The sequence below is a fragment of the Fonsecaea nubica genome (assembly GCF_001646965.1).
Source record: "Fonsecaea nubica strain CBS 269.64 chromosome Unknown Scaff89, whole genome shotgun sequence".
NCBI classification, from domain to species: domain Eukaryota; kingdom Fungi; phylum Ascomycota; class Eurotiomycetes; order Chaetothyriales; family Herpotrichiellaceae; genus Fonsecaea; species Fonsecaea nubica.
Genome location: NW_019173762.1, coordinates 19,130 through 40,731, shown reverse-complemented (window position 1 = coordinate 40,731; position 21,602 = coordinate 19,130). Strand labels below are relative to the sequence as shown.

Sequence of the window (21,602 nt, the reverse complement as noted above, 5' to 3'; positions counted from 1 at the left end):
GACCACATCTGTCTACTCTTCACACAGACACGTCTTTGACACTCTTAATCTGGGAGAAGGGGAGAGCTGTAAAGGTTGTCCAGAGTCTATTCAATAATAACAATATCTCTATCGGCTCGATCTGTTCGTGTTCTAAAATGGTGTCTATGCCACGGATACTTTTTCTCTTTTTTTTTTTTTTTTTTTTTCCCACCTGTTCCTCCCTGCATTTTGGCCGTCTCTTCCTCTTTTCAATTTCCACCCATCTTTCTCATTGCCACAAGAAGCTTCTCTTCTATTGCAAGCTCATTTTGAGGCTCAACTGGAATTGGCTGTTGCGAACTTATCCTACCCTCTAGCTTTGTCTTCATGCCCCCCCCAATATCCTCTTTTGTGGCAGCTGCTTGACAAACAGCTGCTTCGCTTGGCACTTTCACCGCGTTGGAAGGGACTCCACCATCAATTTTGGGAAGCGCTCGCCTCATTGCTCCCAGGAATCGTTCTTCGTCGGTTGACTCTGTCCCACCTGGATTAGCAGCAATTTCTTCCGAGTCGGGCTCCTCAGCCGATTGCATAGTTGATGTTGGGCTTTCCAGGACAGGATGTTCTAGCTTTTGAGACTTCCCAGACTTGGAGTGCATGAATTGTAGGAACTGATTCTCGAAGAGATATTTTCCAGATTCACGGAAAATTTCATCACCTGATAGCTGAGCCTGTTTTCCACAATTGGGACAGCCGTCAGAGAATGTCGTGGCAGAGTAGGGATGGGATTGACGGCACATGGTCAGGGATCCGAGCTGGTAACGCCCCCATAGGTTCTCGATCTTCCGTGTATAGTCATTTTTGATCTCCGGGATAGATGGCGGTTTCGAACCATCGAAACGCTCGAATGCCGTGATAATATCCTGTGCAGTCGCCATCAACAGGGCACAAGTCCCGGGAGATTGGCGGCAAATTGCGGTTACCGCGTCCAAGCCAGCTCTGACCGTATCATCGTTCACGTCCGTGCAGTCGTCGTCACTAGGATGCCCAAGCTCAAAAAGCTGAGCTCTTGTCGATTTCACAAAGAGCATGAACTGGAGCTGTTGCAGCCTAATTTCAGCCTCAAGTGACGGGTGTGTATCAGTCAAAGTATTGTCCAATGCACCTTGACAATATCTTGCGCATGAAATTGATTCTTTGTAGACGAACTGAAGAATTTTGATGCCCAGACGTTGGACGCCGAAAGAGGGGTCTGGAAGCGAAAGAAGCTGATTTGAAAGCCTCAGTGCATCACAAAGGCGTACGACGACCACCCTGAACTCCAAGACGTCAAGGTGAAGATGGATTCCCAGATTATACGAGGGGATGACATATGGGAAAATCCCATGTAATGTCATCATGCTGCTCTGAAATCGATCCACAACGTTGCTTCGGAAATTGATAATATTCTTCTGGAGATCAAGTATCTCTTGGTTCCGACGAAGAACGAGACCAGCATTCGCTTTAGCCGCCAAGGGATTGGGTCTGATTTCTTTGGCACACATCTCCAACGTCTGGTCCAACTGCTTTCTTTGCATGTCGACCGCCGCGGCGAAGGAAGCTATCCGGCGGCCCATTTTGGCGAGAAGAAGGTCAAAATTGTGCTTCAAGTCAGCCAACTTTTCGTGGATTTGGTAACGGCGAATATCCTTCATCGGCGCTCCACACCAGCATTCTGGCGGTTTGACATCATTTGACCTCAGCCCAGAGTTGATTGATACAATAGACCCCTCAACGTCGACATCGTAAATGCCATGGAGATTGAGGTTATCCAGATGAGCAATATCTGTCATGTGTCCGCATGCTGGAGAATAAAGTACTCTTGGGCCTCTTACCCCATTCAGGCATTCCCGGCAGAGCTCTGGTGGAGGGCACATCTCGCCATGAACTGATGGGCAATCGTGGCCACATTCCAGAGTCCGAGGACAGGGCCGACAGCAGGGCAATGACAGATTGGGTAGACAACAGAGGATTTCCGATGGTGTTTCGTGTTCACAACCAACGGCTGGTTGCTTGACACAAGGGTCGCAGATGTCGTGGCACCGGTTCCTGCAAGGTCCATGCTCGCACCTCTTCAAGCAGGATTCAACACACGATTTTGCGCATGATTTTCCGACATGACAAGTCTCCTTGCAGTGATGGCCACATACTTTCAGGCGATTGCATATATACGTGCAAGGTTTATGCTTTTCGGAGGTTCTGTTTTTGCAGACACCGCATTTCCCACTGCAAAGATGCCCGCAGGAAAGTGGCGCACCACATGCTTGCTGGCATACGCTCTTGTCCTCAGTAATTTCACCACAAAAGATGCTTATGGAATGACCACAGCTGAGAAGTTTTCTGTCTATGACGGTCTTGCACTCAGGAGTGTCTCCTGAGCAGAGGCTCTTTCCAGGATGTCCGCAGCTGAGGGTAACTTCGTCGATGGTAGTCGTGCACTTTCCGCATTTCTGAAAACACAGTTTTTCACACTTGTGTCCGCACGGTTGGAAGATCCTGGTACATTTCTCTTGACAGGATAGGCGGGAATGGAGCTGAGGTGGGTGACATCTCTCTTTGCATACGTGACCGCAGGGTAAAGCCATGCCGCAAGGCGCTGCGCATTCTGGGACGCTTTGAAAGTCTTCTGGGTGCTCAACAAGATGGCGGTGGGCGGGATGCACATGACAGTGCGTCACTATTGAACCTCCGATCTTTCCATCGAGAGCTTTGATGACTTCCCTCCACCTGGGTACTTGAGACAAGGTCTGGGAGTTGCCCACAATGTAAAAGCCGTTACGAGCCCTGCTGCACGCGACGTTGATGCGATTCAATGTCTTCAAGAAGCCGGGATTACCTCCGCTTCGGACCGTGCTGAGTATGATAACCCTCGCCTCTTCACCTTGAAAGTTGTCAACAGTTGCGATCCTGAGCATGTCGGCGATCGCAACTTCGTCCTTGGTAGCCCTTCTTTCGTCACCCAGGCTAAGAGCCTCGTCACTAAGTAATGCTTCTCTGTCTTTTTCGTAAAGCCATAAATTGCAGTTTGTTGCTAGCCGCTTGTAGAGTTTCACCAGCTGGCCCGCATATGGAGTCAAGACTGCAATTTCTCCTTGCGAATACGCACCACTGTGAAGCAGATGTTCGACAAGAGAGGCAACCATCTCAACCTCGTGCAAATTAGCGTGTGACTTTAAATCGTCCGATTCAAGTTCCGGAACTCGATGGTCCCACCAAAAGACTCTGTGTGCAAGGCCATGAGTCGGCGAGCGTTGGAGGGTAGATTCGTGATCCGTGAGATAGGGATAGGTCAAGCGAGTAATGTTTGCAATTTCAGGATGCATGCGGCGTTGGACCCTCAAGTGACTTGATGGTATTATCGATGCCGACCGATCATGAGGGAACATCATTCGCTCCAGCAAAGACTCATCCAATCGATAGTCACTCCCAATTGAAGTCTCGAGACTTAAGGTCTGTTCATTTGTCTCAGGCCGCAACTGCTGGGGATCGCCAATGAAGATTGCATGTTGTAATGAAGGGAGCAAAGTACACAGTGCATGTGCCTCCATGACTTCCGCAGCTTCTTCACAGATGAGGATCTCGAGATCAAGTGATCGCAAAAGCTCCCAGCGGGCGGCGCATGCAGTGGTGGTCATCGCGATGATATTGTGAGACGACATGACTCGCCCATCGCGCCCATCGTTGATTGTCTTGATTTTGTCTGTGAATCCTTGCAATTCAGAGTACAGTGAGGCTATCTTGTTCGCAAACTTTTCTTTGTCTACCTCCGCTTCCCAGCGCCGAAGCATAAGTTGACGCTCGTTCAAAGGCAGGTTCCAGACGCTGGACGTTCCAGCGTTTGCACTTTGGAGCTCGGCATGGTAAGATATGTCAAGAAGTGTTCCATCTACATGTTCTTGGGTAGGCTTAGCACCGTCGTTCGAGGTTTGGGCCAACCTCTGAGCGAGTTCAAGGTGTAAATCCCGAATGGTCTTCAAGTCTCCGCCTTCTGACCAGTATTCAAAGGTAAAGGAATGCGCAAGCGAGACGCGAGAATTGGTCGAGAACTGAGAATGTATATTGGGGTATTTAATGCGTAGAACGTCCTCAATATAGTGCCAAGGAGAGGTCGCAGTGTGCGTTTGGCAAGAAAGTGCTGTTTGTACTTAGCTCCGCTCAGACACGACGAATGGAAGATGATCATACCTTTGCACAATGAATCGAGCTCTGCAAATAGCAGCTTCTTCTGGAGGTCATGGGCATGCAGCATTTGGGACTCCTCTTTAGTCAATCGTGTCTTTCGTCGCAAGTTGCGGAGATTGATTGCCCCCGTCCAGGCTTCCTTGCTAGCGGAACCGACTCGAAGTAGATTGGAGACACCAGCATCTCGCAGGTCGGCAAGAAAACTGTCCAGGGCATGATTCGTGAGACACACCAGCAGGATAGGTTTCTGTGACGGGCGGGAGTCGAGAAGCGTCTTGGCCAGCTGGACACCAAGAAAAGTTTTGCCGCATCCAGGTGGACCTTGTGTGCATGCAAACTCCCGCAGGAGACTGTCTCTGAAGGCTACCGCTTGACCTTCATCCAGAGTGGTTTCGCGGTTGAAGATCTCTAGAGTGGAGGGGCGCGACAATTCCTTTACCGATGCAGAGGCAATTGGGCATGTCGGTGGGACAAGCTTCGTGAGATTGTATGAGAAATCTGATGAGAGGGCATAAGGAGGGGGACATGGGAACTGGGAGGGGATGCCGGCGATAGAGTGCAGCTGTGCGGCAGAATAGGCCTCGGTGGGATGCTTATCAGGAGCGACATAGCTCTTGAAAGCAAAGTCTGACTCTCTCATCTGTTGCAGCCGCCTGAGACAGTTGTAAAGTCCGGCGAAGAGAGCCTTGGGGAATTCTATGAGGTAGAGTTCGCTTCCTCCGCAAAGACCCAGTGCATGGCGGCAGAGTTGAAGGACGTCATCGGGGGTGGTTGTTGGGAGGAAAGAGAGCTGGACTGCTGCTCGAGTGCCACGTCCGCCAAAACATTCCATAGAAAAGGTGGTTTGAGCTTGATGAACCTCGAGGAAGTAGACAGCCAACTTCATGGTGGCATGGTCCAGTTGTAGCAACGCAACAAGCATGCCGTTTTGAAAACGGCCGGAGTGGTAGAGCTTCTGCGCCCTCATGAATGGAGGGCAGTCGTAACTGACACGGACCGTCATCGCCATCTGCTCATGGGAAAGCAATTCTTCGACTTTAATATTGTTGTAAAGGAAATACCGGTTGCCAGACATGGTCTCGCGACGGACAACATGATCTTCAGGAGCGGTACCGGTGCTCAGGAAGGCGACTTGTGAGGCTGAGTAGCAAATATCTCGAATGCTTTCAATGCTGTCATATCGAAGTTGCCTGAAAAGGGTATCCAATAGCCTGCCAGGCCCGTTTTCCAGGAAGTGTGGTGTGTAGAGATCTTTCTTGGGCATGAACGTTGGTCGATAGACGGCGAGGATTTCATCGGCAGTTGGGAGGATTTTGATCTTTCTGTAGTCTTCATGATCGTTGTCGTGGCGCGGACCGGAGATCGAGAGCTTCCCAGGGCCATCATCTGTGAAGGGGAGGCGAGGGCGCGGATCTGGAGAAAGGACGTTCATGGAGAGACAGCTAATGCTTTGTTCTGCTGAAGAAGCGGAAATATAAGCCTTCGCGGTCGCGGCCATGATGTAGTCGCGGCGTTGAAGTCATCTGCGCCGCAAAATCGTGCACAGCAAGGAGGAGGAATAGATTCAACGCCACGAAACTGTGAACGGCAAGGACGAAGAGGTCGCGGCATCTCTCATTCCTTGACGGGGATCTTTCGTGCGAGCTCAATTGACGGATCTCGTCTTGGCGCGCAACAATCACTTTCGATTGTGAATCTAGAAGACTCAGTGAGTCTTCTGGAATCATCGAGGTGGCTGGGGCGTGACACGCCGTCGTTGAGTGAAGGTGAGGCAAGAGGTTCTGCCAATTTTTAATTTTTTTTTCACGGCACCGCGGCCAGGCGCGCGCAGCTAGAAGGCCAGCGCAGTGGTCCTTGTTGATGATTGAAATTTCACGTTCTGAGAGTGCAACCTTTGCCAATTTATATCCAGCTCTCTGCCTGTTAGCTTCAACAGCAGCCATTCAGCTTCACATAGCCGCGACTCTGACACGTTGTCACTATAGCCCTTGACCTTTGCATGATCGTCATCTACCGGCGAACGAGAACGACAAAGCTCCAACCATGAAACAGTAAGCATATGATACCTTTTCCCACTCCAAACCAATGTCCTCATACTATGCGCAGACTTGGACCCCCATGATTCTATAGCGTGATGCAGAGAGAACCCCCCTCTCCCGCAGGTCGCTTCGGAAGACGCCAGCCGCGCATTGAATGCGCTATTCCTCTACAGACCAGGGATTGGGATATGCACAAGAGAACTGTACCATTCTGAGGAAAGCACGCTCGTGACATTAGTTCGAAGAGGATATTTTGCGAGTCCGTTTGTGGTCAGAGACAGGATCAGAGGACGCGGCAGTTTCAGACCGACACACGAGGAGAGTCGTTGGAACTTGGGGACAAGCCACAGTCTGTAAGAGGCAACTATAGCGAGTACGGAGAAGATATCCGAAGTCCCTATTCTTGGAGAATTGGAACAGTGGGGCTTCAAACACTTAGGGAGTAATATTGATGAATCTAAGTCTGCTCACCAGAGTCTGTACACTGCTAACCACGTGTGCCCTAAGCATCAGTAGATTGTCGAAGAAATGTTCCCGGATCCGCTGAACAGATTTCCCTGCGTTCCTTTCACCCAGTGACTAAAAGTTCTGCTGCCTTTGCCCTCCAGCAAAATATGTAAATCCTCGCTCTCTGGTGGCAGTTGCACTCCATTTCCGGGTTTGGGATACAGTGCGGCGAGCTCATCGAAGTAGCCGTCATACCCTTCATCTACCTCATGCTCCTCGCCAGCATCTTTGTCGCCAAAGGAAGGAACTTTCGAGACTGGTGTTACATAGGTAGAAGTGAACTGCGCTTGGGGCATTGCCAATTGTGGAGGCGCCGGGGTTTGGAACAAAGGCAAGTCCGGTGCCAGGTCTGAAGCCTGAAGAACTAATGCCACGAGATCATCCAGGGAAAGGGTTTTCAAGTACGCTTGTCGTTGCTCGAGGCGGAGGAAACGACCTCCTACTCGTGGCCCGGTGAAAGTGGGTTTTGGCTCGACGACGGGAGATGCCACAACTGCGGACTGGGTGCTTCCTTTCCCATTTATCTTCTTATCCTTCTTTTTCCCATGCAGAATACGGTCACATTCAGAGCAGAACCACTCGGCTTTGGAGTCAGTAACCGTGTGTGTAGAGATCCGGGGTTCATGACAGCGTTGATGCCAGCACTTGTTACACGCATCGCAGAAGACAATCACATTTCCCGGAGGACCATGCCCGCGCAAACAATGCTCACAAAGCGCAAACTGCTCACGTCCCCGGTAGACTCTGCGTTTGATCTTTGGGTGAGTTTTAGTGGACGCAGGAGAATTCGACATCGTATGGGCTGTAGAGTTGTTTCGAGACGGTTTCCTTGAGGGACTCGCCTGCACAGGGGTACCGTCGCCGAGAGAGACAGGCTTCTGGACTGGCCTTCCGGAGCGAGTATGTGCAGAAGGATTGTATTCTTCGGAGCTCTCTCGAGATGGGGTAGCTGTGGAATTTGAAGTCGATGCACGTAGATTAGACGCCGAGGTCTCGGACACACCACTCTTTCTTTTCTTGCTAGGAGGTCCAAAGTGATAAGAAGGCTGGTCCGATGAGTTCGTGGGTACCACTTGGGGTGAGCTCGGGTCAGCATCTGGAGTTCTGATGCTTCGTGGCCCGCGTTTGACGCCTGGTCTGCCTCTACCAAGCCCCTTACCAGAGACCACAGAACCGTCGGAAAGAATATATTGCTTGTTTCTGCCTGATACGTTGTTTTTATTGACTGCTATTGTCGATGTATTCACATCCCTCACAATATTGTGGTTCACACCACCACCCACGATAGTTATTGTGCCATTTTCGTCGTCGTCGGTGTTAGTAACAGAAGAGGGGTTATGTGTTTGACTCATGCTCGAAGCTGGTAGGGAATATCGAAAGTCAGGGTCGGTTTTGGTCTGCGCATCGACGAGACCGGAGTTGACATCTGCAGGAAGGCTGGGCATGCTGGTTCTTAAAGCAGGTATGCTTGAGTTGATAAGCGGAGGCGGAGTATGACCGTGAGGTAAGATATCTGAGAATGGTCCCTGGCGAGGTCCCGAGCCTGAATGAGATGCTGGATTGAGACTCACTTGTGGAGAAGGCTGCTTGGCGACGTGCTGAGGAGCCAGCGACTCGACACTGCCATTCAGATTGTCGTGAGTGACATTGAAACTTAGGGCTGGAGCAGCAGCGGGGATATTGAAGTAGTTGGATTGTGTGGTCGAGTCGTTATTGTTGTCATCATGTGTAACATGACTCTCAGGATCATTGGAGGAGTCGGAAGGAACAAAGGTATTCCTGGGTGGGGAGGCCATGCCAGCTGAGACCGCGATTTGCTAGGGGTTCAGTTCGACATTTGGTTATGGGCCTTGATTGGAAGAAGCCAGGCCGAAAGATGGAGGCACAGCAGCAACGTCTGGCATCAAAAACGCATCAGCCCCATGTTTGACAATCTGTCAATTTCAACAAGGGAGACGAAATGGCTGAGCGTTAGGCCTGGTATTGTTGGTTGGAGGAATGTCGAGTTCGAGAAGAAGAAAGCGACTAGTTTCGTTAGAGGTGAGGTCGCGGGATTGCTATCAACACGTGATCATCTCGGAGACAGATGCACGTGATTGGCCTGTGTCATCCTGGTGCGTGCCTTCTCCACCATTTCTATGACATTCTTGCACTCGGTCGTCATTTAACGCACAAGTCGCGCATCCTGCTCTCATCCACCGCATAATCCACGACTTCTCGACCTATCATCAACCCAATGTCATGTTTGATCTACATGAAGGTTTTCGAGTGAAATCTGCTGAATCGCTGTACGCACAAACCTCTCAGTACCATATAGGAGGGTAAAGACCGAGCCACTTCAATATGTCTGCTTCTGTCCTTGTATCGCATCTCTTTCTCCACGAAGCCCTTGTACTGCCTGCCAATTTCCAGACCGACCAGAAGCCTTGAGTGTTACACGTCTCTTTGCTCCTGCATCCAGCCATGGCCTACACATCCACGTTCTTAGTGTCAAACATCCACTGCCCGTCCTGCGTGTCCTATGTTCAAGATACACTAAATGGAATCCCAGGAATCCAGTCCATCCAAGTCTCACTTATTGACCAAACCATCCGCGTCAAACATGCACAGGACTCCACGCGAGAAGTCATTGTCAGTGAACTAATCAAGTCAGCTTTCGAAGTCGAACATGTCACAACCATCCGAGCCGACGGGGTTCAGTCTCACGACTCCGATGTGTCACCACGCCCCGCAAACGCCCAGCTCTCTCGATCCCGCTGGCTCATGTCCCGTGCCCAACGCAAACACATAGAAAACTGCAAGGCGTGTCAACGCGAAAAAGGCCAACAATCAAGGCCAAAACTATCATGGTCTTCTCTCATGCGACTGCGCCGCCGGCAAGCGCATCCGAAACAGACATCTACCGACGAAGAGGCCGCAATTTCAGACGACACACTGGCAGAACACAAGCTGTCAAGCAAACATGTCGATGGCGCAGGAGAAGAGAGTGCACCTTGCCACTATGTTGCCACCATATCGATTGGCGGTATGACATGCGCCTCTTGCACAAGTTCAATCACAAAGGGCCTTGACAGTCTTGATTTTGTGGATTCAGTAAATGTCAATCTAATGAGGAACGATGCAAGAGTGGTTTATCAAGGACCCCAAAGCAACTCGGACAAACTCGTTGAAGCGATTGAAGAGCTAGGATATGAGGCTGTCATCGATGATACACAGCCATTAGTGCAGGACAAGCCTCTCTCTGACAATGAACACGAGAGCCATAAAGTTACCCTCAGCATTGAAGGGATGACCTGTGGAAGTTGTGTCGGCACGATCTCCCGGGGACTCGAGGAGCTTCCGTTCATCCAAGATGTCAACATTGACCTCGTTGGGAACCGCGGCCTTGTGATCTTCCGCGGAAAACAACATCTTGAAGCCATCCTGGAGAAGATTGACGACCTGGGTTATGAAGCGACTGTTGTCAAATTAGAGAGCACTGACAAGTCGGCTGGGACCCCAAGGGAAGAGAGGACAGTACAACTCAAGGTCGACGGCATGTACTGTGAACATTGTCCTCAGAATATCACAACCGCTATCCAGTCTGCACTGTCGGGTGTTGATGGACCGAGTTATACCATAACTCAACCGCCCACGCTGAAAGACCCAATCATTACCGTCACCTACCGGCCTTCACGTCAAGTCAATGTACGGAGCTTCATTGCCGCCATCGATGCGTCGCATGATGCTTTGAAGGCAAGTGTATATCATCCGCCAACGCTAGAAGAGCGATCGCGACGATTACAGCGGAAAGAAATGAAGCATATTCTTTGGCGGCTACTGTTCACCGGCATAGTGGCTATCCCCACTTTCATCATCGGGGTCGTGTACATGAGCTTGGTTCCAAAATCCAATTCTACGAGGCGCTGGTGGGAACAACCCATTTTAGCCGGTCAAGCTATGCGGCTCGAGTGGGCACTTTTCTTCATGACCACGCCGGTCATGTTCTTTGGCACAGATCTCTTCCATTCTCGCGCATACAAGGAAATCAAAGCGATGTGGAGGCCGAACAGCAAAATACCCCTTCTACGTCGATTTTACCGGTTTGGCAGCATGAATCTTCTGATCAGTGCAGGAGCTTCGGTAGCCTATTTCTCCTCGTTGGCTGTTCTCATTATGGATGCTACGACTAAATCAACCGACATGAACCAGCATCGTTCCTCGGATACTTATTTCGACACAGTAACATTCCTCACCTTCTTCATCCTGATAGGTCGCTTCCTGGAGGCCTACAGCAAGACCAAGACTGGTGATGCTGTGGCGATGCTCTCCAATCTCAGACCTTCAACTGCTCTACTTGTCAAAGATGACACGGGCGACAATGCATCCGCTAGCACCGAAACCATTCCCGTTGATCAGCTGGAGACAGGCGATCTTGTTCAGATCCCTCACGGAACGTCTCCCCCAACTGACGGCGTCATCATCAGTCAAGGCACATTTCTCTTCGATGAGAGCTCGCTGACTGGAGAATCGAAGCCAGTCATGAAGACTGCTGGCGACGAGGTCTTTACGGGATCTGTGAATGTATCCGACCCTGTGCGAATCAGAGTGACAGGCGTTGGTGGCACATCAATGCTAGACCGGATTGTGAGCGTTGTCCGCGAAGGCCAGGCCAAAAGAGCACCCATTGAGCGCATTGCAGATATCCTCACAGGGTACTTTGTCCCAGTAATCACGCTCATTGCCATCACAACCTGGGTAATCTGGATGGGTTTGGGCTTGTCCGGAACCCTTCCTCAGGCATGGCTTGATGTGACACAAGGTGGCTGGCCCTTCTGGTCTCTTGAGTTCGCCATCGCCGTCTTCGTGGTGGCTTGCCCATGTGGCATTGGCCTTGCCGCACCCACTGCACTCTTCGTTGGGGGTGGATTGGCCGCGAAACAAGGCGTCCTCGTACAAGGTGGTGGTGAGGCATTCCAGGAGGCATCGCGATTGGACGCTATTGTCTTCGACAAAACCGGTACGTTGACTGAGGGCCAAATGCGGGTCACCGACTTTGAGTGTATCCAGAACGGTCAGAGCGGTGACGCGATACTTGATAAGAACATTATACTAGCGTCATCTCGCATGCTCGAGGAGGCAAGTACGCATCCGATCGCAAAGGCTGTCGCAAGCTACTGCACGGAGAACTCGGGAAGTGTTTCGATTGACCTTGAGGAGATCAAAGAGATTCCCGGGCAGGGAATGACAGGTAGATTTCTGGTCAAAACCGATTCCTCTACCTCACGATATGAGATTGCCATCGGAAACGAGAGACTTTTACAGAACCTTTGTCCAGCTGAAAATTCGGACTCGGAGTTCTCGACCACCAAAGATAAAGTCGCCGTAACAATCAAAGGCGAGGACTTCTACCTCAACCCGATACTCAAGAAGCACCAATCTCTCGGTCATTCAACCGCTATTTTTGCTGTTCGACAGGTACCGGAAGACACTGAGAAGTCCAAGTCATCGTCATCTTATCAGGCTTTGGCTGTCTTTGCGATCGCAGATCCAATCCGCCCTGATGCACCCCAAGTACTCGAATCTCTACGCAGCGTCGGGCTCGATATTCACATGTGCACAGGAGACAATCAAACCACGGCCTTGGCCATCGCTTCCCAGCTTGGGATTCCCGCCAGCAACGTGCGTGCAGGCGTCCTTCCACAGGACAAAGCCAGCTACATCCGCGAGCTGCAAGGCTTATCCTCTGGCGAACCCACAGATGGAAAGGATGGTCGTAAGATCATTGGGTTCGTGGGTGATGGCACAAATGATACCCCTGCTCTATCTGCCGCCGATGTGTCCATTGCACTCTCTTCCGGTTCTGACGTGGCAATGACCACTTCATCGTTCATCCTCCTCAACTCCGAGCTCAACACTATCCTCTCGCTCGTTAGACTTGCCAAACGAGTGTTTTTACGGGTCAAGTTGAATTTTGCCTGGGCAGCGGTGTACAACCTGTGCTTGGTCCCTGTTGCGGCGGGGGTATTCTTTCCTATTGGGGCGAACGAGCACCATGGTGGGTGGAGGCTGAACCCGGTTTGGGCGAGTATCGCCATGGCGGCGAGTAGTGTAAGTGTTGTGATGAGCAGTCTGGCGCTGCGGCTGCCTGAGTTACAAATCAAGATGGGGAAGTGGAAGATGTGATTCAATAGACCGATGTGAGAGTCATAGTCTGCAGCAATGGTAGCGTGGATATGTTCTAGGACGTATAAACAGAGCGGTTATTTATTTGATATCAGAGTGAAGTTTCGCAGTCTGTCGCAGTTTGGACTCCCCGCACGCAGCCTTGCCAAGCATGACTCAGCCTTGTCACACTCTCCAATCACTCCAACTTAATGACTTCCACCCCCAATCCTCAGCCTTGCTGTCGCGGGTATCGCACACAACTTTGTTCCTCATTGCCGAGGCTCTCTCCAACAAGGCCAGTGGGAGTATATGCGTGGCGCCGGCGCTCGAGCTCGATCCGTACCCTCTCTCTGTTTTCTCAACGAATGCTCGGGCTATATTATTTGTTACCTACATAAGTAGCTCCAACCGATCCGGGCTTTATCCGTCCTCGATCCCATTCATTTACTCCAATGCCACCCTCTTTCTGAGCTTGATTTCCTTTTGATTTATTTCATTTGTGCAAAGAGAGGGAGCGCCCAATAGAGCCAAGACCAGAGGAGGGAGATACAATTGTTCCAAGACCTTGCACGAGACTACAGGACAAGAAAAAGACAATACAGCCACAACAGCAGTGGTTGTGCAACTGGCGTATTTGATTGATTGCCCGGAGGTCACGATTACTGCACCTTTGGAGAAAGGAGTGGCACCGAGAAAACAATAGCTCCTACGTGATCTAGGTTCCAGTTCGCAAGAGGCAGTCAAGGTTGTTCGACATAGAAAGAGACCCAACTGGTAGAACGCCTGAAAGAGATCGGGAGAAGCGGGACTTCTTACTGAAGCCATAATGCCTTCAGAGCCACCAGCGTCCTGTAACGCAGTCGGACTGCCGATGAAGTACTGCTCCAAGCAGTATCGGGATCAGGCCAAAAGGACACTCCACAGTCCCGGAACATCCTCCTCGTCTTCGACTCCATCTGGGAACACGAATCCCAGTTCCAGTCCAGACTCAAACAGCACATCCCCGCCGACGCCGCTATGGACGCCAGCAGACCCCGAGGCGCCGCCCATGTCTCGGTACCGCCAGCATGTCAACACAAAATTCTCACAGTCGCTGCGTGACTCGCACGAGCTGCACGGTTGGACGGTGCAGAATCCGCACCAGTTCTGGATCGACCTGTACGAGTACTGCGGGATTGTGCCCTCGTTGCCCAAGCACACCAAACTGGCATACAACCCGAAAGCACGCCTGCGTGACATTCCAACCTTCTTCCCGGGCCTCCGACTCAACTACGCCGAGAACGTGCTGGTTCCTAACACGGCCGCGAATCCAAATGCCGTCGCACTGGTCGGGCTACGCGAGAATCGCCTTGACGACCCAGAGGAGATCACTTGGGCTGAGCTGACGGAGCTGGTGCGCGTGGCGCGGTCGGCCATGGTGCGTCGAGGGATCAAGAAGGGCGACGTGGTGGCCGGGCTGATGGCCAACTCGGTCTGGATCATCGTGCTGTTTTTGGCCACCGCGTCCATAGGCGCCATCTTTACCTCCGTGTCCCCGGATCTGGGGGTCTCGGGCTGCGTCAGCCGGTTCGCCCAGGTCGAGCCTAAGTGGCTGTTCGCCGACGTCGACGTGGCGGTGCGCGGCACGCGGCCATCGATGCTGGGCAAAGTCATGCAGGTGCTCAAGGCACTGCCGGCGGCCAAACCAAAGCCGCGCCTCGTCTTCGTGCCCACGTGCCACCGCCCGCACCGGCAGCAGCACATAGACTACATCAAGCCGGTTGGGGGCGCCATCTCGCTGCACGAGTTCCTCACCAAGGCCCGGACCGGCGACAAGCTGATATACACGCGCGTGCCGACGGACCATCCGCTGGTGATCGTGTACAGCTCGGGCACGACGGGGGAGCCCAAGTGCATCGTGTCGCCGCACATGTCGGTCCTGAACTACAAGAAAATCTCGCTGCTGCACAACGGACTGGGCCCGGGGTCGACCGTGTTCCAGTTCTCGTCGACGAGCTGGATCCTGTGGAACGTCATGAACGGCCACCTGTCGGTGGGAGCCAAGGTCGTCTGCTACGACGGCGGGGCGCTGCACCCGGACCCGTCGACGATGCTGCGCATCTGCGCCCAGTTCCGCGCCACGTACTGGGGCACGTCACCCCGCTACCTGCTCGAGCTCGAGCAGTCAGGCATCCGGCCGAACGCGTTCGACCTGTCACGCCTCGCCCTGGTGACGACAACGGGCGCCACGCTCACGGGCGAGCAGTTCCACTGGTTCTATCGCGCGTTCCCGCGGCGCATCCACCTGTCCAGCGTCGCCGGCGGCACCGACATCGCCTCGTCGTGGATCGCCACCAACCCGGCCGGGCCCGTCTACGCCAACGAGATGCAGATGTGGGCGCTGGGCCACGACTGCGACATCCTCGACAGCGAGACGGGCCGCTCGTGCGCCGCGGAGGGCCGCCCCGGCGAACTCGTCTGCCGCAAGCCTTTTCCCAGCATGCCCTGCAAGTTCTGGGGCGACACACCCGACCACCAGAAATACCGCGAGGCATACTTTGAAAAGTTTCCACTTAGTGACAACAATACTGACAAGACCGCCGCTGCCGACGGAGAATACCTCGACGTGTGGGCCCAGCATGACTTCATCGTCATGAACCCTCTGACCAAGGGCCTTCAGATCCTCGGCCGCAGCGACGGGGTGCTCAACCCGAGCGGGATTCGCTTCGGCTCGTCCGAGGTGTACAACATCGTCGAGGGCCCGCAATTCAACACGCTGATCTCGGACACGCTGTGCGTGGGCCGGCGGCGCGCACACGACAAGGACGAGACCGTGTTCCTCTTCGTCGTCATGGCGCCGGGCCACGACGCAGATTTCACCCCGGCCCTGGTCGAACAGCTCCGCGCCGCCGTCCGCGACGGCCTGTCGCCGCGGCACGTGCCGAAATTCATAGAGCAGGTCCGCGAGATCCCCTACACGGTCAACGGGAAGAAGGTCGAGGTCGCCGTCAAGCGCGTCATTTCGGGCCAGGTCGTCAAGACGAGTTCCACCGTCAGGAACCCCGCGTGTCTGGCAGAGTATGAGCGCTTCAGGGACTTAGAGCGCGCGCCGCAGCGGCAGAAGCAGACGGGTCGGAGGGGAATGGCCAAGTTGTGAGACAGCGAAGGGCGCGGGAGTGAGAGGGAGGGACACAGGCAAAGACCGAGACCGAGAGAGGGATGGAGAGAGCTAGAACATACACATGCTCTTCAACTTGCCTTTTTCCCACACCAGAGCTTTTCCGGGAGCCGGGAGGATGTCGAGTCGAGTCGAGCAGTGCATCGTTCCCAGCGGGTGGGCAGACTGTCCAGCGAATGGTTTCCTTTTCCTAGAACAAGAGCTTTGACCATTCTTAAGATGGAGTCGATAGATATAGATAACTAGATTACCTAGGCCGGATAAAACAAGACAAGACAAGATGACACAGAATAAAACAAGACAGGACGGGACGGGAGAAGGAAAAATGCTCGTACGCTGATCACGGGTGGTGGTTAAAGAATACTGTGCTCTTTCTCTCTTTCTTTGGGTATATAGATAAATTATGTAGGTACGATATATACAGTTCCGGGTCGGTCATGAAATCTTCTTCTTCTTCTGTCACTGTCCGGACTCCGTTTCATCTCTTCGGCAAACTTCTCGAACTTCTTTTTCGCACGACCCCTGACCCAGCGTGCTCACTTTCCATGCTGGTACCGATCCCCGAGTCGCCTTCCAACCGTCTGCCGCGGAGGTCTGACCCTTCAAAGTCTCCTTCGTCTTCGTCTTCGTCGTCGGCAGCCTCGTCTGGTCCCATGGGCCGTCTCAGACGGTCTTCTTCCGCTTCAACGTTTTCTCTCCCTTCTGTCTCGGAGGGTGGACGCCCGGGATAGGACAAGGGCGGTCGGCCTCTCCCAGTGGGAAACTGGGTCGGCGTGTCCGAGATATTGGAGAGGGACAGGCCACCACCACCACCAAACGGACCGGACGATTCAGCCTCGTCTTCTGTCTTGATTTTGGCGGTGGCGGCGCCCGAGGACGATCCCTGCTCAGTCTTGATAGGCGTGCTCATCGTCGTGCCATCTTGTCCCTCCATCTTGATCATCCCCTGCCTCGCACCACCGCCCGAGAGCATATGCGAAATCAGGGCCCATCCCAAGGCCATGCTCGTGACACTGACGCCGTAAAACAAGGCCGTGAAGACCACAAAAGACGTCACTCGGTAGTTGTAGATGAGATACCTCATGCCCTGAAATTTTGCCCTGAACGCCAATTTCGCATCGTACACCTGCAAAACACTGCTGGCTTGCACCTCGAGTCTGGCGTGGGTCGGCACATTTCGCGCACCCCTCGGAAAGACCAGCATTTCGAACATGGGCACGACCAAGCGAGAACGATCCAGATCGCGGAAGTTGAGCAAGTGCCAGGGCAAGTGGAGCACGGTATGGCTGAGCGACAGGATGGGCGACGCGTAGGGCAGGATCGCAGGCCGCCGGGAGTGATGAAGCACGTTCTCGACCGTGATGTTGCCCAACCACGCGGACACTGCGTCCGGCACGCCCTTGGAGCCCAACAGGGACAGATCCAGCATGAAATTGCCGGCCTGCAGGTTGGTCGGGGTGCGAGGCATGTCCAGGATCAACTCCACATTGTACGCCTGCTGCGAGACCAGGGCGTTTGTGTCCAGCGCCGCCGTCGCATACGGAGGGAAATCTGTGCCATACTGCAAGTAGAGGACGCGTTCAAGACTGATCTGTGGAATGTAGTTGTAGTAGAAAAAGGCATAGGCGGTGGAGGAGAGGGCGAGGAGGACGGTCGAGGTGCCCAGAAAGAGGATGGTCGAGAGGTAGGCTTTGATGGCGGCGCGAGAGGTCAGAATGCGTATGGGAGCAAGGCCCAGCGACTACACAGAGTGAGACAAAGCCAGTACATGTCAGTTCATCAATGGGAAAATACATACCAGCACTCGGCGAATGAGTGTGTCATTGTTGTCCTCGTCGTCTTCGTAGGCCGGGTCTGCCATGTTGGGGGCATGCCTAGAATAAGTTGCCCTGAAGAGCGATCTTGATTCATGTGGTCATTGTCGCAGTGCCATTAGAGGGATTTACAAGACGCATGTAGTCAAGGCACCAGGAGCGTAGAAGCACGTTGCGATGGGAAGAAACAAGCTTTTGCGATATCGACGCTTGAGTGATGGTCAAGACGCGTTGGAACTTTGAGTTGGAAATGACGTCGATAGATGCACGCAGGTATTAATTATTTACTACACAATCCAAGTCACACTTCTACCATCGCTACCATCTGGTATTATCTATCACTACTTCCTTTGGAATCTGTACATATAACAAATGAATGAATTAATTACTGTGACAAGTCCTATCTGAACCGTTGTGCCACATGTTCGCAATGCCTAAGGGGTATCCCATAATAAGGCACAGCATCAAGTGTGCGTAAAGACCATGGTTGCTTTTGCCTTGTCCCTTTCCTTTCCCATTTCTTTTCATTGTCCCTTATTGCCATTTAACCTTCCATCATATTACCCATAAATATCAGGACAGTCCACCGGACACAAACCCCCGTGCCTCAATACCTAACCCATCTTCGCCACAAGGGCATCTCTTTGACTTGCTCCTCGCTCCAAACCAGCTTGTTCTTCTCATCCAGCTCGGCTCGTTCATCGGTGCTTTGAATTCCCGCTTCTCTGTTTTCGGCAACCATCAATCCACTGACACCAGATCCGTCCCTAGCAAGCCAGATGACAGGACTGGGGTCGGTGATCGCAGGGTTCAGGTACGCATGTTCGTATTCCTCCGAGGTGTATCCTGGGATCCATGTCTCTGAATCCGCCGAGTCGGGAATGATCTTCTTGTTAGCTTCGTAGAATTTGAGAGCTATCGGCTCAATGCGCCGACTCAAGAAATTGAACGGTGGCGATTTTGACTGAGCCTGAGATCCAGGGGTATCGCCAACACTTTCCTCTTTGGCGAATCCTGTCTCTGTTGGAACGGAGTCCGCACGGACCGACGACTCTGCTTCGATGTCTCCATGGCTGAATTGTTTCTCATCGATCAGCTGCTCCATGATGGTCGTACTGTACTTGTTGCTGTTCAACAGCTCCAGCGGCATATGTTGTTCCATGGGAGCAATCGCGCGGTCGAACAAGACCTGGAAGATGATGACGACAACCAAGAACACCACCATAATAGCCAATGGCCCGGCGCTACTGGCGCTCTTACTGCAGCCAATTGCAAAAAGGCCAATGAGACAGATAGATGCGAGGTACACTCCGGTCATAAGTTGTTTCAAACCTCGAGAATAGGCCTCGCCCTTCATATCGACCTTGTTACCCAGGACGAAAAGCCAGTTGTATCTGAACATCAGATAGAGAAGACAGAATCCAATCGTGGCGAATCCCAAGATCAGCGGTGCAATGCACGCATATGTGATGGCAATGACGCCCAAGAGGACAAACTTGGGATATGTCGAGCCCCAACCCATTCCAGCAATGTTGGTGAATCGATTGTATCGCTTCCGCGGCGTCTTGTCCAACAACTTGCCCACCACAGAGTACATGAGCAGGGGCACAATGTTCAGCAGTTGCAAAGCCGCCTGTGATAGACCGGTGAGGATGAAGTAACTGATGTAGAAATTGGATGCTTTGGGTAGGTTTTTCGCGAGCAAAGTTGGCGCAGAGCCAGGATTCTGGATGATCTGTGTGGTCACGGCGCTGGCACCTAATTCCATGGTCAGCATGGTTCTGGTTCAATAATTTCAAATGGATGGAACGCACTGGACGTGAATGTGGTGATCAAGAAGACCTGTACCACCTGGAAGATGAAGTACCACGACTGGACTTTGAGCTCAATCGCTGACAAGGTAGGCTCTCCAGCAAATTTTGCCAAAAGCCCACAGAATATGGGGACGAGAGCCATCAAGACTGCCAGAAGCACCACAGGCAGTAGACCCGTGACAACACCCAAGATGACCTTGGGGATATCATTGATGAAGCTGAGGAAGTGCACCTTGTTCGTCAGATAATTGATGTTGGACAGAGCGCCCACAAAAGCCACGGGAATTGCCCAAAAGATGACCATGACCCAGATGACAATGGTTGCGATCAACATCTTAGACTTTCTGGAGGTGTAGCTGACACCCAAGTTTTTCCAGACTACCTCGTTGGGCTGGACGCCGATGTATCGAGGGGAGAATTTGGTCCGGGATTCGCGTGCGACCGACTGGTAGGCGTTATGAGCAGCGGTCTGGTTGTCAAACTCGATGAATGCAGCAGGTACTTTAGTGTGTTTCAGGTCGAGGTGCTCAGTTTGCTGCTCTGGAACGAAACGATTGAGTTCCTCGAGTTTCCCACGCGACCAGTTGATAGTATCCACCTTCTTCCAGAGCTGGGGCTTGAGTCTGTGTGAAGGACGCTTCTTCTGGTTGATCCAGCGTTTGGGTTCCAAGCCGACCGCCTCAGCAGATTCTGGAGTCTTGTTCTTCTTTTGACTCTTCAGGCGGTTGGCGTTGGCCTGCTTGATCAACTTCATCTCGGCGCCCTCCAGTTTCAGAGCGGTCTTCTGCCGCTCTTTCACATCGTCTTCAAGCTTACTGCAGTCTGTCTGGAGCCAGATCTTGCGAACACGGGGGCCGAACATCTGACGGAGAGCCTTCTCCTCCATGTAGTCGCTGGGGAGACCCATGAGCAGAATGGTCCTCGAGGAAAGGCGTTGGGCATGCGCAGCAGAGAGAAAGTACGCTCGTCGCAAACCGACAAAGTTGAGCCTCTCGCGCGCGATCAGAAGGGTAATGAAACCGAGATAGATCCAGGCAATGCCAGCGTGGGCGTAGTATCGGTTGGGATTGGCCACGTTACTCATGCTCAGTATGTCCAGTTGCTCTTCGCCGCCATGTCCTGTCGCATTGACAGGAAACAGCACAGGCCAAGTAAGGCAGCATCCCACGAAGCTCACCAAAATCAAGACCTTGAGTAGGCGCAGCCAGAGATAGCCGTCAAGGGAGTTGTGGCCTAGAACGTAGGAATCGGGGAGAGACTTGTAATTGCGCAGGAGGCCAAAGAAGCCCGAGCCGGAACGAGGAGTGGTCCATCCCTTGTCCAAGATCCTGTCGTCGGTTCTAGGTCGATAGACGCGGCTATAGCGACTGCGAACGAAGAGAAAAGCGGTAAACGCGACGACCGCAATGACCAAGGTAGGAACGAGGGTGGAAATGATGCCCGACAGTGAGTTGGAGCCCTGATTTCGATTGGCCCCTTGGCTCTGTAGGTGCAACAGTCAGAATAGCCATTAGAGTGGTGTTGGATAAGATACACACCTGTCGAGGATACAAGACGTGGGTGAATGTACCCCCGTCCATCGCAGCTCAGTATCTGGGGGTTTCTGAAGCTGTTAGAGGATGGGGAATGCCAGCCTTGCCAACCAGTACCAAGCCAAGGCTAAGGATCGGTCTTTGTTTAAGCGAGAAGGATGAGATCTGGCTCGCTGGCGAGACGGAGAGAAGCGAAAGAAGGGGTGGAGAATAAGCGAGAAGGAACAGAAACCAGAGGATCAAGGAATTTCGCTTGAAGAGGATGAGCGCGGCGGACTGGAGGATGGATATTTATTATGATGGACCACGGAGTGACGCGAGGGAGGACGGCAGGGTTACTTGTTATGTTGGTGTGGGTGGTGCGTCGCCCGCAAGATGAGCTCACAGATGACGAATTGTGTCTTATTAGG

The 21,602-nt window shown here is 52.7% G+C and overlaps 7 protein-coding genes across 7 annotated transcripts; 2 read left to right on the top strand and 5 right to left on the bottom strand.

Annotated features, from left to right (window-relative positions):
* Nucleotides 1-230: 230 nt before the first annotated feature.
* AYO20_09519 (hypothetical protein) lies at nucleotides 231-1,793 on the bottom strand (the record flags this gene model as incomplete). The annotated part of the gene is made up of 1 exon (XM_022647788.1): nucleotides 231-1,793. One exon carries the CDS (start codon nucleotides 1,791-1,793, stop codon nucleotides 231-233), a length of 1,563 nt encoding a protein of 520 aa, XP_022496225.1.
* A 551-nt stretch (nucleotides 1,794-2,344) lies between these two features.
* On the bottom strand, nucleotides 2,345-5,680 carry AYO20_09518 (hypothetical protein; the record flags this gene model as incomplete). Its single annotated transcript, XM_022647787.1, has 3 exons — nucleotides 2,345-2,626; nucleotides 2,679-4,135; nucleotides 4,186-5,680. 3 exons carry the CDS (start codon nucleotides 5,678-5,680, stop codon nucleotides 2,345-2,347), a joined length of 3,234 nt encoding a protein of 1,077 aa, XP_022496224.1.
* A 1,050-nt stretch (nucleotides 5,681-6,730) lies between these two features.
* On the bottom strand, nucleotides 6,731-8,524 carry AYO20_09517 (hypothetical protein; the record flags this gene model as incomplete). The annotated part of the gene is made up of 1 exon (XM_022647786.1): nucleotides 6,731-8,524. One exon carries the CDS (start codon nucleotides 8,522-8,524, stop codon nucleotides 6,731-6,733), a length of 1,794 nt encoding a protein of 597 aa, XP_022496223.1.
* Nucleotides 8,525-9,191: 667 nt separating this feature from the next.
* On the top strand, nucleotides 9,192-12,893 carry AYO20_09516 (hypothetical protein; the record flags this gene model as incomplete). Its single annotated transcript, XM_022647785.1, has 1 exon — nucleotides 9,192-12,893. One exon carries the CDS (start codon nucleotides 9,192-9,194, stop codon nucleotides 12,891-12,893), a length of 3,702 nt encoding a protein of 1,233 aa, XP_022496222.1.
* Nucleotides 12,894-13,701: 808 nt separating this feature from the next.
* AYO20_09515 (acetoacetate-CoA ligase) lies at nucleotides 13,702-16,011 on the top strand (the record flags this gene model as incomplete). Its single annotated transcript, XM_022647784.1, has 1 exon — nucleotides 13,702-16,011. The coding sequence occupies one exon, from the start codon at nucleotides 13,702-13,704 to the stop codon at nucleotides 16,009-16,011; it is 2,310 nt and encodes a 769-aa protein (XP_022496221.1).
* A 499-nt stretch (nucleotides 16,012-16,510) lies between these two features.
* AYO20_09514 (hypothetical protein) lies at nucleotides 16,511-17,893 on the bottom strand (the record flags this gene model as incomplete). The annotated part of the gene is made up of 2 exons (XM_022647783.1): nucleotides 16,511-17,773; nucleotides 17,831-17,893. The coding sequence occupies 2 exons, from the start codon at nucleotides 17,891-17,893 to the stop codon at nucleotides 16,511-16,513; spliced, it is 1,326 nt and encodes a 441-aa protein (XP_022496220.1).
* A 560-nt stretch (nucleotides 17,894-18,453) lies between these two features.
* Nucleotides 18,454-21,240, bottom strand: AYO20_09513 (hypothetical protein; the record flags this gene model as incomplete). Its single annotated transcript, XM_022647782.1, has 3 exons — nucleotides 18,454-19,604; nucleotides 19,661-21,143; nucleotides 21,199-21,240. The coding sequence occupies 3 exons, from the start codon at nucleotides 21,238-21,240 to the stop codon at nucleotides 18,454-18,456; spliced, it is 2,676 nt and encodes an 891-aa protein (XP_022496219.1).
* Between the last annotated feature and the right edge of the window lie 362 nt (nucleotides 21,241-21,602).